Source organism: Palaemon carinicauda, chromosome 9, assembly GCF_036898095.1.
Source record: "Palaemon carinicauda isolate YSFRI2023 chromosome 9, ASM3689809v2, whole genome shotgun sequence".
Lineage (NCBI taxonomy): Eukaryota > Metazoa > Arthropoda > Malacostraca > Decapoda > Palaemonidae > Palaemon > Palaemon carinicauda.
This window is the reverse complement of record NC_090733.1, coordinates 70,063,828-70,083,430: the sequence shown is the minus strand read 5'-3', so window position 1 is coordinate 70,083,430 and position 19,603 is coordinate 70,063,828. Positions and strand designations below refer to the sequence as shown.

The following is a 19,603-nucleotide window of genomic DNA, read 5'->3' as shown; positions in this document are numbered from 1 at the left end:
CTTTACCGAATGTCTTTTATTGTTCAATATTGGTTTAGGTTGCAAAGACTTTCTAATTCTGCAGCGTTTCAGACTGTAAGTCTGGTAAGGCATTCAATATACTTTGCGTTGCATCCAAAATTTTCTAAACCTAATAGTTTTCGGGTGAAGCAGTTATTAAACAGTCTTGATACAGCTAGAAATGTTCTTCCATTTCAGATATCATCAACCCCTCCATGGAAATTACCAGATATCTTTTTGTAAATATTTTATTGGTATTAAAACGAATATGACTGTCTTAAAAGCCAGGTCTATTCTATGGAACATGTTGCAGAACATAGGGAATCGACTTTTATATATACTGATGGCTCCAAATCTGATGGTTTTAATTGTAGAGGTGGCATACTAACTGCTATTGTGAAAATAGCATTGGCGGATGAGAGTAATTTTACCATTTTTAGTGATACAGGGAGTGTCCTTCAAGCTTTAGAGGTTTTTAATTTCAATAACCCTTTAGTTTTAAAGATCTTAAAAAAGGCTATTTATTATTCGACTAAGAAGTATAACAGTTAAATTTTGTTGGGTTCCAGCACATGTGTGTTTGGGAATGAGAAGGTAGATTTGCTTGCTACCAAGAGGGTATCCCATTCCCGGTAATGATTTCGTACCTACCATTAAGAAATTGTTTTATAATAATTGGCAACAGCAATGGGATAGTCTAGATGGAAATAAGATGAGAGAAATGAATTTCATATCTCCTTGGAGGTATAACATGATGCCCGAAAGTGGGAGATGTCTCATTGTCCTCCCCGCATTAGTCACACTGCTGTAAAGACGTTTTTGCTTTTATTATTTTAAATTGAATTACCATTTATTTATTTCTTTATTTATAACAAATAGTATTGGTATCAATGACCTTAGGTGTCAGGATGTTAGATAACTTGTAACCAATTAATCAATCAATCAGGTAAACACCTGTGTTTATAATATTTAATGGATAAAAATTCAAATCGATTGACGAAGTAACAAGGCAAAACATACATAAACCGTTATCTGTAATCTCAACAAATGTGTCCACCAGACTGTATATACATGTTGATTATGCAGTGGCACATTGTACAGGCCACGTGGGCCTTATTGGGCTGTCCTATGTTGGAATTACACAATGATTAGTATATGACTTATGTGAAGTTGTTTACCAACTGTGAAATAATAACAACTGAATAAACAATTAATCATTCAATCACACTGTAAACTGATATCACTTCAAAACTTATTTTGGGGGGAAATATCTAACTGTCTCGTCCACAAGTGCGATTATTGATAAAATTTACATAACTGGCCTTATTTACTATTATTTTTGCAATTGCTAGAATTTCCACAAGCAAAACCCTAATCATGGTATTGAGTTCATTTGGCATTCACATCAACTGTTGTCCATTTCTGTCGTATCCAGGGAGTACATCCACACCCGGAGATATACATCAAAGGTCAACGGATTCCATTTTTAAGTGAAGCTTAATTTTTAGGATTGATATTTGATTGTAGGCTTACATGGGTCCCTCACTTAAAGGCATTTAAAACTAAATGTCTTGAGGCTCTGAATCTTTTAAACGCATTGCCCCATACATCATGAGAGGCTAGCCGTAAAACTATTTTGAAATTATACAAGTCCTTAATTTTTCCAAAATTTGTTATGGGTGTGAAATATACTCCTAAGCCACCCCAAGCCGATTAAAGATATCAGATTCTATATATCCCAATAGTATTAGATTGTCCACAGGAGCGTTTAGAACGCCTATCCTAAGTCTCCTTGATGACGCAAGAGAATTATCTTTAGACTATTACCGAAAGTCTTCTATGGTTTTGTATTGGTTTATATTGCAAAGAATTTCTAATTCTTTTGTCTGTCAGACTGCAAACTTTGAAAGGCATTTTATATATTTTGAATTACACCCAAAATCTCCTCAACCTTATGGTTTTTGGGCAAAACAATTAATAGACAGTCTTGATATAGCAAAAAATAGAGTACTTCCATTTACGATATCACTAACCTCTCTATGGAAATTACCAGAAATATCTTTTTTTATGAATACTTTATTGGTGTAAAAAGAACATGACTGAATTAGAAGCCAGTTCTCTTTTTATAGAACATGTTGAAGAACATAGGGAATCGACTTTAATATATGCTGATGGCTCCAAAGTTGTTGCTAGAGTTGGATTTGAAGTATTTAGTAGTTCTTTTAACTTTAGAGGTGCACTTCCTCTATTATCTTCCATATTTATTGCTGAACTATATGGCTATTAAGAAAATAGCATTAAAAGAGGAGGGTAATTTCACTAAGCAAGAAGTGGCCTACAAGCTTTAGAAGGTATTAATTCCAGTAACCCTTAAGTTTTAAAGATTTTAGAGGGGCTTTTAATTATTGGTCTGAAAGGTAATAACAGTTCGATTTTGCTGGGTTCCGGTGCACGTAGGTGTGTCTGGAAATGAGGAGGTAGAGTCACTGACAAAGAATGCTGCAGCCGAGTTTCTACCAAGAAGGTATCCCATTCCCTGTAATGATTTTTTCCCTACAATTAAGAATTTTAATTATAATAATTGGCAGAAGCATTAGGATAGTTTAGTTGAAAAGAAGATTATTATTATTATTATTATTACTATCCAAGCTACAACCCTAATTGGAAAAGCAAGATGCTATAAGCCCAGGGGCTCCAATAGGGAAAAATAGCCCAGTGAGGAAAGGAAATAAGGAAATAAATAACTGAAGAGAACAAATTAACAATAAATCATTCTAAAAAAAGTAATGTCAAAAGAAATATATCATATATAAACTATTAACAACGTCAACTACAAAAATGTCATATATAAACTATAAAAAGACTCATGTCCGTCTGGTCAACAAAAAAGCATTTGCTCCAACTTTGAACTTTTGAAGTTCTACTGATTCAACAACCCGATTAGGAAGATCATTCCACAACTTGGTAACAGCTGGAATAAAACTTCTAGAGTACTGCGTAGTATTGAGTCTTATGATGGAGAAGGCCTGGCTATTAGAATTAACTGCCTGCCTAGTATTACGAACAGGATAGAATTGTCCAGGGAGATCTGAATGTAAAGGATGGTCAGAGTTATGAAAAATCTTATGCAACATGCATAATGAACTAATTGATCGACGGTGCCAGAGATTAATATCTAGATCAGGAATAAGAAATTTAATAGACCGTAAGTTTCTGTCCAACAAATTAAGATGAGAATCAGCAGCTGAAGACCAGACAGGAGAACAATACTCAAAACAAGGTAGAATAAAAGAATTAAAACACTTCTTCAGAATAGATTGATCACTGAATATCTTAAAAGACTTTCTCAATAAGCCAATTTTTTGTGCAATTGAAGAAGACACAGACCTTATATGTTTCTCAAAAGTAAATTTGCTGTCAAGAATCACGCCTAAAATTTTGAAAGAGTCATACAAATTTAAAGAAACATTATCAATACTGAGATCCGGATGTTGAGGAGCCACCGTCCTTGACCTACTTACAATCATACTTTGAGTTTTGTTAGGATTCAACTTCATACCCCATAATTTGCACCATGCACTAATTTTAGCTAAATCTCTATTAAGGGATTCACCAACCCCAGATCTACATTCAGGGGATGGAATTGATGCAAAGAGAGAGATGTGAGAAATAAGTAGTGTCATATCCCTTTTGAGATATAACAGGATGCCCCGAAAGTGGGAGACTACTCTTTGTTGTCTCCTCTTGGTCACACTTGGATAACGCATGAGTTTCTGCTGGTTTTAGTTCCGATGATGATTTTTCCTTTATGATTTTTTTTTTCTTACTTTTATTTCAAGCAATCCATAACTAGGATATACTCAATAAAAGGAAATAGATAAACTTACTGATTCTTTATTAACTATTACCTGAAAACTTTTGATGATTTTGATATACTGTACTTCCACTCTTGGGGCCCTGTGGGCCTTTGTACTTGCTACTTGCTAAAAATATCCTAATGGCTGCTTGAGTAGTTCTGGAAGCATCTTCAGTGCACAAATGAGCTACCTTGGCGGGAAACAGTACAATTTTGAAAGAAAAGAAAAAGGGGAAAATGTTTAGAAGTAAAAAAAACCTGTATGTCAAATTTTTTTCCTAATATAGATTATGAATTGATACAGATGAAAATTGTATCCATAAAATTTTAATAACATTTGATTAAGATGAAATAGAAAAATATTAAAATATGGCAAATATTTTTAAGGAAAAAATTTTTTAAATAAAAAACTAATGAGGAGCAGGAATTTTTCATTCTGATATTTATGCATTTATAATATATGTGGCTAGAATTGTAGAAAATATTATGATAAAAACTGAAAAAATAGATACCAACCATTCCTGGGTATAGTAAATGCAGTGTGTTGTAATATGACAAATACAAGAGGATTTCTTGCAATTTGCACACAAAATCTTCGTCCTAGCTGTGGAGGACTGGGGACAAATATAGCACCTTTGTCTCTTTTTTGTCTTATATGTGTCTTCCTCTTGTTGTCTGGGGACCTGTTGCACGGGCCCAAATACACTTTCAATTACTACTGAAAGCTCCCTTTGGAGACCAGTCCGGATGAGTCTGCAGTATGCCCAAGGACGACACAGTTCCATTGCTAATTTTATCCCAAACTCATGTGTGACTTCTCCGATGTTAAGTTTGCTTGAATATATCATGAATGCATTATTCACAATAATGTTCCAAATACCATAGAAAGTACACAGTGACCATCTCCTTGTCTTTCGACAACAAGATGTTACAGCACATTTGGTCAAAGGTGTCCAGTCCCCCTTTTGTAGCATTATAAAACATATGGATTTGGGTTTTCTTTCCCTTGATGGTATTTTGGCTTATGGTGAACTCTAGATAACAGCTTAATCCTTTTTGTTGTGTTTACTTTCTGGTAGAGCACTGTTACTTGATCCACGTAATTGTATACAGCCACAAAGGTGTGCATAATTACAGTCGGTTTATAAGACGTTCGTCTAATTATCTGGACTAAATGCATGGAGGATTCTTTCACCTTGCAGGCTAAGGGCAGATATGTAAACTAATTGTTTGTGGTTACTATATGCCCTGAATGCTGGAATGGCGTTATTAGTCCCAAAGTGAAGAACTCTCCAAGCATACCACTCTTTATCTTGTCCGCTATAGTTCCTTTTCCACGATACAGCATTGCATTACACATGTAATGAGTGTCTGCAACACATGCCATCACCAGGTAGATGCTCTACCTGTTAAAAACAATAAAATATAAGTAGAAAATATAACACGCACGCACACACACGCACACACACACACACACACATATATACATATATATATATATACATATATATATATATATATATATATATATATATATATATATATATATATATATATATATATATATATATATATATATAGTGTACCGGTATATATAGTATATATATATATTCTTGGAGATTACAAATAACTGTATATAGATTTTTTGGCCTAGTTACTACTTAATCATTCGATTTGATGTTTCATTTATTAAATATTATGACACATCTCAGCTGACTCCACATTAGTTACCTCAAGATATAATGAAGTAATTAAAGCTTTTGTTTTAATAGAAATAACCTTTAATTGGCCAACTCAACAATTTGATTATCTATCATATCCTTAGATTAGCACAATATGCAAATAAACTGTGCTAAACTGTGTCCTTGGTGTTGAAATGGTTTTGAACAAATTCAATCCTTTGCACAGTAGTTTTTCTCTAGAACTATTCATTCTCAAGATATCGACAGTTTTCCTATTGGGTTCTGTGGCCATTTTTGGGAAAATCTATCCATACTAGATCTGCGTACCCAAGCTAGAAATAATCTGTTGACATCATACAATCATTGTATTAAGAGAGCAGCTTTATACACTTTCGTAACTCAGTCGCTCTGGATGTGGCTCCTAGATTATATTTAGTTAAATATTTTTTTTTATTTTTCATATCCTAAATTACATTTTTCTGTCATATTTGTTGACTCTAATACTTCTGTCTCAGCTTTTTACAAACTGAGTTCAAAATATTTCTGAAATAAACTCTAAACTTACATTTTTCTCCTCAGACAATTTCTCACACAAATTTATTAAATCACTTTTATAAATATTTCATATTTTTTGTAGGCTCCGTTCAAGAAACTGTTACGGAAGGTGGTGAGGTTTCCTTTATTTGTCAGATGATTGATGAGAGTGTTCTCTCCAGGGAAAAAATAAGGTAAGTTTTAAGTAATATTTTCTCCTTAAAGTGCAGCATTTTTTTTCTATGTGAAGGAGCCTAAAACTGATTCATAAAAACTTATGCATAGTTCAGTATTTTAAGAGGTATAGTATATTCATTTTGTAAATTCATAAATCATATGCAGTATATTCATATGTTATACCAAATCAGTTTTAGATATTATATACTGGCTTTATTAATATTATTATTACTATTTTTATTATTATTATTATTGTTATTATTACTTGCCAAGCTACAACCCTAGTTGGAAAAGGGGCTGCAACAGGGAAAATAGCTCAGTGAGGAAATGAAACAGGGGAAAATAACAGATTTTAAGAACAGTAACAACATTGAAATATATATTTCTGGGTCGACCTGTGACGGCCGGTAAAAGTCCTTCTTTTCTAATATAAATCTTCCAAATATACTAGAGAAAAATAAAAGCATGGAATGCAGAGGTTACAACCCTCGCGCGATCACCTTGTTGGTGTCGTATATCTAACACGGGCGTGTGTAAACCACTATTCACAGGCTGTCTCCCATTTAGATAATCCCTTCATCAAAGGGGAGGGCCGTGACAGGCCCTAGCGAATACAGTTGGGTTACCCTACCGACACCTACCACTCGCGCTCACCAGGTCATCCTTCTGTTTTGGGACTTGCGCGCAAGGAACCGATTTGGAGAGGTTCTTCGGTTCGGACCATGGGCGTAGTCTCATTTTCAAGACAGAGGGGATCTTCGAGACCTTGTCTCTTATAGGTACTGTAGCTCTCTTTCTCCAAACTCGATTGATGTCTTTGAGTTTGGCTTTTAATAGGAGATCTGTTACTGAAGTGAATTGGAGAAGGCCGAGGATACTTTCTAAGGCTCTTCTGGACACCTGTTTGTGTTAGAGAAAATTCTTGATCTTGGAAACTATCCCTCTTACCCTTTGGGAAGGGAGAGACAACGTGTGCTTCGAAAGGTCCCACTGAATGGCTAACCATTCTGAGTGGCCTGATGGTTGCAGGCGAGACTTTTGGAGATTGACCCGAAATCACAGGTTGTAGAGAAATCGAAGTAATTCCTTCGTAGCTCTGTTGCCTTCTATGGCCGGCCGGGCCCAAATGAGCTAACCGGCCAGATAAGCAATGATCTGTATCTCTTGGTTCCTGAGTTGTCCTAACACTGTCCCTCCCAGTTTCGTGAATATCCTGGGATCAATGATGAGGCCGAAGGGCATGTCTTGAACGCAAAGGCTTTCCTGCCTAGGCGGAAACCCAGATAAGAAGAGAAGTTTCGAGCTATAGGCGCAAGCTAATAGTCGTCGGTAAGATCGACAGAGGTGGTGACGGCCCCACGGGGAAGTAAGGTCCGTACCTGAGAGATAGTCAACATCCAGAACTTGTCGCAGAGAATTTAAGAGTTTAGCTTGACAAGTCCAGGTCCACTCTCAATGCCGACAAGCCTTTCTTTGGAATTGTGAACAGGCGGCCTTGGAACTTCAGTGATCGATCCCGTTTGATTGCTTTCTTCTTGAGTAACTCTGTGGTGTACTCTTTCAGGATGGGAGTGGATTTCTGGGAGAAAGTCACTGGTGGAGGAGGAGGACCTTGTGGCCATTTTCACCTCAAACCTTTAGAGATAATGCTATGAGCCCACAGACCGAAGGTCCAATGTTCTCGAAAATGGTAAAGTCTCCCCCCTACCGGGACCACCTCGTTGTGAGGGGGTGAATCTAGGTCCTTTCCTTCTCCGAGCCCCCTTTTTTCTAGGTCCGCCTCGATGGCGGGACTGTCTTCTACTCCTGTAGCTTCCTCTCTGGTGTCCACGAAAGGAGCCTGAGGGTTCGGATCTAGGACTGTATGCAGGCGAGGACATCCCAACGGGGTTGGGCTGTGTACCTGGGAAATCAGTGAGGTAGACCACCTGATGAGGGGGATTCGGATGCATAGACGTCGAATCAGAGGAAGACTGTGATGACGAGTGGGTAACCGACTATCGATTCCTGTCTGATAGAGGTCTCCGACAGAACGTATTTCCCACAACTAACCCGATCAGACCACCAAACGTGTAGGTCGAATTGGAAGGGCAGAGATTGGTTCTTCCTGAATATCCGAAACAAAGCCTCAATTGGATAAATCGAGGCTAGGGTCTCCCCGAGGTGGGGTCCGGCTCTTTAAGAGCCGGTATGGCCGAACCTTCTTTATCAGTTTGAATAGTAAGACCTGTCCATTTATCCATGATAGACAAGGCAACGATGAGAGCGGCTGTAGATATGGCGTATTCCCCATTGTGTGGGGTGAGCTTGGAATTATCGTACCCCCCAGACCAACAACATCCTTGCTTGAGGGTACACTCAGGCACACTATTCTATCTTATTTTTTTTTTCTTCCTCTTGTTTTTTTGAAATGGTGTGTTGGGCAGGCTTAATAGAAGGGCCATGGATGCCTGGTGGTTTATCAAGAGGTTGTCTTTTCCTTTTTCTGATTCTTTTTCTTCTCAAAACCATCCTTACTGTCCTCCCTTCAGATGAAGTGGCTATCCTGGAGGGTATTTAGCCTTGCATGGTGTATCGGCTCCTCCATGTTGACCAGTTTTTCCGACTTTTTACTATAGTCTATGGGTATCATCAATCACTTTGTTTATAATTCTGTACATATTGTTTTTGTTATAATTCTTGTTAATCTAGTTTTTAAGTATGATATGTCTTTTTTATTTCTATTAATTCTTATGCTGTCTGGAGACATTGAGCGAAATCCAGGACCAGTACGTCCTAGATTTCGTCAATGTCGTCTTCTGTATTGCAATATTCGTGGTCTTCATGCAAATATCCAAGACCTTACAGTTGCGTCCAGACAGTATGATATTCTTTTGTGCTCAGAAACTTTGGTTTCTAATATGAGGCACTCATCTGAGCTCCTTATAACTGGTTTTAAGAAGCCAATAATGTTGAAACGTGATGCCATCCCTAGGGCCAGGGGAATGGCGGTGTATATTAGGACCGAGTACCCTGCTTCTCATAAGTCCTGCTATCAATGTGGATGTCATGAGATTCAGGTAATAAAAGTTTGTGGCAGGCATAACAATTTTTATTTATGTTCGATCTACCGGAATCCAGACATGGATGATTCTATCTTCGATTGTCTTCTTACCATTATGGCTAAGATACAAGAAGATGATAGAAAGGCTTCTTTTGTCTTTGTTGGTGATTTTAATGCTCACCATAGGGAGTGGTTAAGTTCTATCTCTCCTACCGATCGCCATGGCTTAAGAGCTTTAGACTTTGCCTCTGAATCAGGCTGTGAGCAAATCATAAATGAAGCTACTCACAGGTCTGGTAATTGCTTGGACCTCGTATACACTGACTCCCCTGGCGTTATAACTGGTAAGGTTGGTTCTCCAGTCGGGACATCTGATCATGCCTTGATTTCATTATTAGTGAAGACTGAGCAGCCTGTCCCTGATATATCATATTCTTGTAAAATTTATATGAAATCCCAAGCAGACTGGAATGGGATTTTACATGATCTTTTGTGCTTGAATTGGTCACAATTATATAATAGTGTAGATCCTGTTGTCCCTTTGAATGAGAATCTAGTCAACATAATTGATAGGCGTATCCCTTCTCGTGTGCTAAGGTACCGAGTGAAGGACAAACCGTGGTTCAATGATGATTGTAGACGTGCTTTTTTGGAGAAGCAGGAGGCCTATCAACTTTGGAAGGGTAACAGATCAGATTTGACCTGGAACAACTATACTCAGCTTCGAGCTTTTGCTCAGAGAGTTTATGCCTCAACTGAAAAGGAGTACAATTTAACCATAAAAGAAACACTTTCTGGTACAACTCAGGAACATAAATGGTGGTCTACCCTTAAATCTGCACTCTTTGGTGTAGATGCAACAGTTCCTCCTTTACTTAAACCAGATGGCTCAGTCACTCACTGTCCAAAGGAAAAGGCAACCCTTTTGGCTGATGTTTTTGACAGTAAACAGAGTAATGATAAACTTGAACTTCCTCATTCCTGTTTTCCTGAGGCTAAACTAACTAGTTTAGCTTTTCGATCTCGTGAGATTAAAGCTCTGTTGATGGACCTTGATGCTTATGGAGGTGTAGACCCAAATGGTATTTTTCCTTTGTTTTTTATAAAGACAGCAGATTTCTTAGCTCCAAAGTTATCTGTTATTTTGCGCAAGTTAGCAAGAAGAGGAGCTTTTAGCACTAGTTGGAGAATTGGTAATGTTACTCCTCTATGTAAATGTGTTTGTGGTAGCTCAAGTCCCACTGATTACCGCCCAATTTCCATAACTCCCATATTATCTAAAGTTTTTGAACGTCTTCTGGCAAAACGTCTTAATAGGTTTGCTGAAGGTAATCATCTACTCCCTAGTTTGCAATTTGGTTTTCGTAAAGGCCTTGGAGCATGTGATGCCCTTCTTACAATCTCCAATGCTGTACAGAAATCCCTTGATTGTGGTCGGGAAGTTCGTATGACTGGCCTTGATTTTAGTGCTGCCTTTGACCGTGTTAATCATGAGGCCCTTGTTTTCAAACTGAAACAGTTGGGAGTGGGTGGGTCGTTTCTTAGCATTATTATTGATTTTTTAAGTAATAGATCTCAAAGAGTTGTTGTTGATGGGCACCATAGTGATTATAGGAATGTGATATCCGGTGTTCCACAGGGTAGTGTTCTTGGCCCATTACTTTTTATACTATATACACATGACATGTGGTTTGGCCTAGAAAACAAGCTTGTTGCATATGCAGATGATGCTACTCTCTTTGCATCAATTCCATCCCCTGAATGTAGATCTAGGGTTGGTGAATCCCTTAATAGAGATTTAGCTTGAATTAGTGCATGGTGCAAATTATGGGGTATGAAGTTGAATCCTAACAAAACTCAAAGTATGATTGTAAGTAGGTCAAGGACGGTGGTTCCTCAACATCCGGATCTCAGTATTGATAATGTTTCTTTAAATATGTATGACTCTTTCAAAATTTTAGGTGTGATTCTCGACAGTAAATTTACTTTTGAGAAACATATAAGGTCTGTGTCTTCTTCAATTTCACAAAAAATAGGCTTATTGAGAAAGTCTTTCAAGATTTTCGGTGATCAATCTATTCTGAAGAAGTGTTTTAATTCTTTCATTCTACCTTGTTTTGAGTATTGTTCTCCTGTCTGGTCTTCAGCTGCTGATTCTCATCTTAATTTGTTGGACAGAAACTTACGGTCTATTAAATTTCTTATTCCTGATCTAGATATTAATCTCTGGCACCGTCGTTCAATTAGTTCATTATGCATGTTGCATAAGATTTTTCACAACTCTGACCATCCTTTACATTCAGATCTCCCTGGACAATTCTATCCTGTTCGTAATACTAGGCAGGCAGTTAATTCTAATAGCCAGGCCTTCTCCATCACGAGGCTCAATACTACGCAGTACTCTAGAAGTTTTATTCCAGCTGTGACCAAGTTGTGGAATGATCTTCCTAATCGGGTGGTTGAATCAGTAGAACTTCAAAAGTTCAAAGTTGGAGCAAATGCTTTTTTGTTGACCAGGCGGACATAGTCTTTTTATAGTTTATTTATGACATATTTGTTTTTGATGTTGTTGATAGTTTATTATATGACATGTCTGTTTTGACGTTGTTTCTTATTTTAGAATGATTTATTGTTAATTTGTTCTCTTCATTTATTTATTTCCTTATTTCCTTTCCTCACTGGGCTATTTTTCCCTGTTGGAGCCCCTGGGCTTATAGCATCTTGCTTTTCTAACTAGGGTTGTAGCTTGGATAGTAATAATAATAATAATAATAATAATCCTGGTCCAGACAGATCGGGCTTGCCCTTTAGGAAATAATACCGTTACCTTCGGTACCTTGTCTAACCTAACCAAGGCATGCTCTTTCAATCGAACGAATCCGTTGAATGGGAATTCTAGTACCTGAGAGTAAAATCTAGGTCCCCCAGAGGGAGGACGTCTATGCCATCCAGAGTTATGGTACCATCTATATATGGAACATGTAAGGCAAATCTCTATGCGTTGTTTTTATCGAAGGAGGTTACTCCGATACGCCTGGGGCTGTAGGGGGAGTCATCCGAGTTCCTGAACGGATCCGACTCACCACCATATCTTTGAGCTTCGTCATAGCCCCTTGGCTTTCCCTAGAATGTGTTGCTTTTAGCAGTCACGGTTTTATGCAAGGTAATATGAACATCAGGATCCTTTGAGGGTCCTAGGTCAGTGTCGCAGGTAATTGCAAAGCTGAAGGCTCAAAACTCATCCCCACCTACCTGGCCGTCCATGGGGTCGACGTCCAACCTTAGAGAGGACACTCCGAGGAGAGAGGGACCTCTAGATGGAGCATTCCTTCCAAACCTTGATACCCGAAGGCGGAGAGCCTCTCTTGCAGGCCGGAGAGAATCATCATCATCCTGAAAGAAGTGAGGGGATTAGTGATGAAGGAGAAGACCGTTCTCCTCAATAAGCAATGCATACATTAATCCGGGTCAAATTAAATCTTCGCCAAAGGATACCCAAAGGAAACATATTAGAACCAACTTACATCATGGGTGCGGAATAGCGAGGACAGCTCGTAGCAGAACGTGCATGACTCCGGGAACCACACCATGTAGGCGGACCTTCTGTAAAAGAAAGGGGACATAAGTCTGGATGTTCCTTGAAACTTGGTTAGTGATCCTATTCACAGGCTGGGATCAGCTGTATAGATAATAAAATGCCTTTATTTATGCATATATTTAATTCTATCTATGTATTTCGTGTTCAAAATAGAAATAAATTAATTATGCCTATATTTATGCATATATTTAATTCTAAATATTCATAAATGTGGATAAATATTCATACAACATCGTGTTCAAAATAGAAATAAATTAATTATGCCTGTATTTATGCATATATTTAATTCTAACTATGTATAAATATGGATAAATATCCATACAAAATCGTGTTCAAATAGCAATAAATTTCCACCCAGTACTTGGAACCGAACGCTAGCCCCTTCTACTAATATCCAGTAACCACATAACATGTAACTATAACCTCATCGGTAAAATAAAGTTAACTCCGGTTCTGAACGTCTGAGTCAGGGGTGGGCAACCTATGGCGCATGCGCCAACAGTGGCGCATTTCATGATTACAAGTGACGTACTATACCCCAAGATAGTAAATTGAATGACTTTTCTTTAAAATTGGTAATTATGTTCATATAATTTCATTAGGATTTCCATGAATAGCTAATGAATATTACCAACACAAATTCAAAGTGTCATTAAAGTAAGTACAGTTTACTTTATATTCATGTTAAATCCTTTCCTTTACAGCTAAAACCAAAGATTGGCCACCCGTGGTCTGAGTGATCTCTGTTTCCACCGGAGATCCGGTAAGAAAGGTCCGTCACAGTGAAAACGTGAACATCCTGTACGATATTGTGATTATTCATGAAAAAGGGGTTCATACCCTGGTTTCTTATCGTCTGATTGATCAAAAAGCTAACACCTTAATATATTAAGAAATTATATTAATAATCAGTAACCACGTAACATGAAAATAATCTTCCTCGGTATCACATTGTTAACCCCAGTTCTGATCGTCTGCTTGAACTCTGTTTGTACCGGAGACCCGGTGACAAAGGCCCGTCATCGTGATATCGTGACCTTCATCGGTACGATAATACCCTCAATTCTGAATGTGTTATCTCCAGTGAAGCCGGAGATTCGATGAAAAAAGGGGCCGTAATAGTGTAATTGTGATCAAACATGACAAAGGTTCGTGTGCAAAAAGCCTCAGCCGGAGTCTGAGTGCCGGATTTCACCGTTGCACTCCAAATATCTGACTAGTTCTCACCCAATGAGTATCCATTATAGCGGAGTATAACTCAAGGCGGAGTTAAGGGTGTCGGCATAAAACGACCCCAATTAATGACTCATACACTAACGTACCTATTAATAGTGCTAGCTATATTAACAGTAACCACATCAATAAAACATGTATAACATTAAACGTACTATCATCAACTCGGATAATAAGAGGAGGCCTGAATAACTCGTGATCGTATCAAAACGGAAAACGGGAAATTCACCTCTCTTACTCGAGCTAATAAAGAAAACGAGAGAAGGGATAACTCATATCTGTAGAACAGGAAACGAGCACTCTATGCTCTCGCTCTCAAGGTTACATAATAAAAAACTAACATCACACAATATGATAAGAAAAATAATAAAATTTATTGCTTTTTTCTTAGTAATTGAAATAACCAAGAACGAAGAATAATGACAACGTAACAAATAAACAAGGATATAGTCTAAAACGAGCCTTCCTGAGGCGAGTACAAAACTACAGACTAAATCGCTATTCTTTAAATCGCAATTCTTTAAATCGCTATTCTTCGTAGGTCCAAATTGGACTTGCAAGCAAATAAATACCATAGTAAAAACTAATAATAATTAATGATAACACAAATGGTCATAAAACGTAAGTGATATAACCTAGATGACAGAGTACCAGATGGGCAATAATAACTAGAAAATTTACCAAAGCGAACATAACCCAAAATGGCTGCCAATACCTCGGCAGGACAATCGCTTTTAAAACTAAAAACCACCATATTGGAAACAGAACAAATGCCCGGTACTGCAATAAGCTGCCAAAACAAACTATGGTACTTAACATTGGTAAGGGTGAAGTAGCAACGTCAGTCATGTTGAAATAACGAGAAACTTTTCGAAAAACACTGTGCAAAAACAAACTCAACTTGCGTGCAAGTCCAAAAGCAGAAGGATGACCTGGTGAGCGCGAATGGTAGGTGTCGGTAGGGTAACCCTACTGTATTCTCTAGGGCCTGTCACGGCCCTCCCCTTTGATGAAGGGATTATCTAAATGGGAGACAGCCTGTGAATAGTGGTTTACACACGCCCTTGTTAGATATACGACACCAACAAGGTGATCGCGCGAGGGTTGTAACCTCTGCATTCCATGCTTTTATTTTTCTCTAGTATATTTGGAAGATTTATATTAGAAAAGAAGGACTTTCACCGGTGTCACAGGTCTCTCACCAGAAATAGATTTTTCCTTCTTCAAAATCCCTTTTCTTATATAAACTATGAAAAATTCAACTAAACAAGAGGAAGAGAAATAAGATAGAATAGTGTGCCCAAGTGTAACCTCAAGCATTAGAACTCTAACCCAAGACAGTGGGAGACCATGGTACAAAGGCTATGGCACTACCCAAGACTAGAAAACAATGGTTTGATTTTAGAGTGTCCTTCTCCTAGAAGAACTGCTTACCATAGCTAAAGAGTCTCTTCTACCCTTACCAAGAGGAAAGTGGCCACTGAACAATTATAGTGCAGTAGTTAATCCCTTGAAAAAAGAAGAATTGTTTTGTAAACACAGTGTTGTCAGGTGTATGAGTCCAGAGAAGAATATGTAAAGAATAGGCCAAACTATTCAGTGTATGTGTGGGAAAAGGGAAAATGAACCGTAACTAGAGAGAAGGATCCAATGTAGTACTGTCTGGCCAGTCAAAGGATCACATAACTCTCTAGCTGTAGTATTTCAACGGGTGGCTGGTGCCCTGGCCAACCTACTAGGATATGAATTACCCTCAGAATGTGATTGCCTTGTTGTTTCCATTGAGTAGGCATGATTAGAGACTCAGTGGGTTTATTCAAAAGTTATGAAATTACCAGCCTTAGTTTTCATCATGTGGAGGATTGATTGGATCTCTTTTAACATTTACATTTCCTTTCTTTTACCAAATCCTTCAGAGAACGAAAGGGGTAGTTGGTTCAAGGATTGTTTTTAGGGTTAGATAGTTTAGGAAGAAAGCGAATGTCTTGAGTGATTACCTTTTTTTTCATTTTGACTGCTGTAGTAGAGGACAGCGTTTTGATTGCTTGGATTATCAATATTGTTGATGTTTTGTTTAATTATCAGTAAGTATTATTTTATCTTGCTTGGTACGGTTGTGAATAATATAGTTGGTTTATTTATTTTTTATTTGGTTATAGTGTGGTAGTTTAGGTAGCTAGGAGTGTTCATAAGTTTGTTTTATCATTTTTTTATTGAAGGCCTTGCTTCATCATTTTACCTTCTCTGTTTTTAATACTTTATGAGTGGAAAGAACTTTAAGACAATCATTAATATTATTATTATTATTATTATTGTTGTTGTTGTTGTTGATATTATTGTTATTGTTATTATTATTATTATTATTATTATTATTATTATTATTGTTATTTTTATTATTATTATTATTATCATTATTGTTGTTATTATTATTATTAATATTATTATTATTATTATTATCATTATTATTATTATTATTATTACTTGCTTAGCTACAGCCCTAGCTGGGAAAGTGGGATACGATAAGCCCAAGGGCTCCAACAGAGAAAATCGCTCAGTGTGGAAAGGAAATAAGGAAAAACTACAAGAGAAGTTTAAGAACAATAATAACATTAAAAGAAACCTTTCTTATATAAACTATAAGATCTTGAAAATAACAAAAGGATAAAAACTTTAAAATAAAGAGAGGAAGAGAAAAAATATAGAGTAGTGTGCTCGAGTCTACCCTCAAGATAGTTTGACTGTAATGAACACAGGTTTAAATTAGACTGCTCTTGGAGGAATATTTCCATGTGGACAATGATGACCTGAGCTGTATTAAGAATTACGAATTTGAATTACTCATAGATTATATTGATTTGGATGACGATTTCCTAAACTATTAAGAATTTTGTGAAATTGCTACGTGTTAATTTGACAGGAAGTTTACCCTCGGCCCACGTTCCTGGTGTTTCAGCTTGCTGTTTGGCGATGGTTTTTAAATTCATACTGTACAGTATGTATTTTCCAGATTTGTATTAATTTTGTTTTGTAATTAGTATTTATTAATATAATTTGATAGAGTAATATTAATTTAGAAATCCTTCACGTTAAGGATTTCAGTTTGTAAAGATAAAGAAATAGAAAAGTTTTGTCAGTAATTTGGCATCCCACTATTAATTTTGGTGCACAAACAGGGACTGCCAAGGTGAGAAAGAAACTTTGAGTGAAAGAACTGGAATAGACAAAAAATTTCCAGTTTTGCTGTTTTAGAGGCTGTTTTGAGAGGTTGGCCAATAAGGATAGTTGATAGCGTAGTAGAGAGGAGTGTTAGGGCAGGTAGTTGAGGAATACCTGAAAGAGCGAATGGAGTGTTTAGACTTGGAAATTGGCTTTGTAGAGATAGTATTTCTAGTTCCCAACAAGGTAAGTCAGGTAGTTGAAGCCATGAAAAGTGTATCAAGTGTGGGAAAGTAGCACATTATTATTTTTATTATTATTATTATTATTATTATCATCATCATCGATAGCCAAGCTACGACCCAGGTTGACAAAGCAGAATGCTACAAGCCCAAGGGCTCCAACAGAGAAAGTAGACCGGTGAGGAAAGGAAATAAAGAAATAGCAAATAAACTATATATAATTGTTAACAATTTTATACTTAAACTATAAAACAAGACTTATGTTAACCTATTCAACAGTAAAGAATTCACAAAAAGTTTGAACTTCTGAAGTTTCACCTATTCAACTGCCACATAAGGAAGAATAAGTGTAGATGACCATCTTATAGTGATTTTAAGAAAGAGAAAATGGTTGTGATCTCACTGGGCATATAGCAAATGGATGTCGTGGTAATTTACAAGTGTTATTAGCGGCAATTTTGGTAAAAATGGACATAATGCAAGGACGTGCAAAGAGTGATGTCCCAAATATACTGAATGTAGTGTAGCTGGGCTGGGAATGTTTGCAAGATGTTTGGGAAACTAAATAATAAGAGGGTTCGGCTGGGTGAATCCTCCTCTGTGTGTGGAGTGAGTGTGGTGCATACTCGTGAGGGGTTATTGCATGATGATGAGATGGGGGAAAGAGCGTTTGATTGCATTAGTGAAAAAAAATGTGTAATGAAATGGCATTATTTGGTTTGATTGTTATTGGCGGTAGTGTTAGTTTAATGTTAGGAATGCATAAGTTGAGTATTGTGTGTGGATTTAAGGGATGTAAAGGGTATAAGTAATTTGAGTATGCCTGTGCAAGTAAAGTTGTGTGAAGATCTAGTGATTTAGGAGCTGATGAAGGAGGATAATGATTTTACATAGTTAAGGGAAGTAATGAGAAATATGATATATTGTAGGGGGTACAAATTTCTGAAAAAAAAAATGTATGATTGTCCATGCAAGTGTGGATATGATTGATTGAATGAATGGCAATTTTCGTTTGGAATTATATTTTGAAGAAGATGGTCGAGTCCACACCATGGTGTGGAAAAGAGTGCCGTTGGTAGCAAGAGAAAAGGTAAAATTATCGTAAGAGATAGGTAAGGTTGTTAGTGTAAAAGTTCTGTGGCAGAGTAGTCTAGGAATTACCAACAGTTACAAGTATGAATAAATGTGTGGTGGAAGATATGGAAGCAGGTAATTCATTGAAAATGAGTGTGCGTGTACACGATGGTACTGAATTCTTAATATGTAGGAAGCTCAGGTGTATATAAGTCTCTTGCAGAGATTTAGGAAGACGAGAATTCCGGGTATACATGTGAGGGATTATATGGGTTCTATGTATACATTGGTAAACGAAGAGGCTGAGAGGTGCATTAAGGTGAGACAGCTAATGACGGGCAAGGTAAAAAAACACTAACGATTAGGAGAGTTATGAATCGAAAGAAGATATGCAATTGGTATTAGTTGACGATGGAAGAGAGAGAAAGCTTTAGAAAAAATCTGGTGAAGATAAAATACTGGAAAAATATATAGGTATAGGTAAAATTCTTAACAGAGTTAACGACAGTGTAAATGTACGAGTGAGTATGGAATATAAATGTATTAATACAGATGAAAGGATACCTACATTGTGTGTGTGGGTTTTCATTAAAAGATGTAAATGGAAGTATGATAAAAGCAAGACATAGATATAGGAGAATGTTGAGTAGTATCAATGATTATCTTGTAAAAGCAGAAAATAGTTTGGATGAAGTGGATGAATTGCTTACATAAATAATGAAGACTTGGAGACAAGAAGATAATGGGGTCGAAGAGATTTTGCATGATATATTAGATGATAGGAATATGGTTGGAAATCGTAATAATGCAATGAATGACAGCGATATAGAAGAGGTAGATGAAGAGTACCGTACTGTATATGATGACCCAATTATTCCAAGCTGAAGTCCTGTTCCTGAATATGAATAGCTAATGAAGGAAGTCCGGTGAATGTTTGTGTGGGAATAGGTGTGAAAGGATTTGGTTGGGAGTAGTAGCAATGTGGAGGATTAATTATTTTTCTTTTTT

The 19,603-nt window shown here is 37.0% G+C and overlaps 1 protein-coding gene across 1 annotated transcript in view; it reads left to right on the top strand.

Moving 5' to 3' along the window:
* The window catches only part of LOC137646990 (RNA N6-adenosine-methyltransferase mettl16), a 570,608-nt gene that overhangs the window by 361,203 nt on the left and 189,802 nt on the right, over positions 1-19,603 (top strand). Inside the window, exon 7 of the mRNA XM_068380072.1 lies at positions 6,176-6,266. Within this exon, the coding sequence (XP_068236173.1) occupies positions 6,176-6,266 (91 nt within the window). The remainder of the gene's footprint in view (positions 1-6,175; positions 6,267-19,603) is intronic.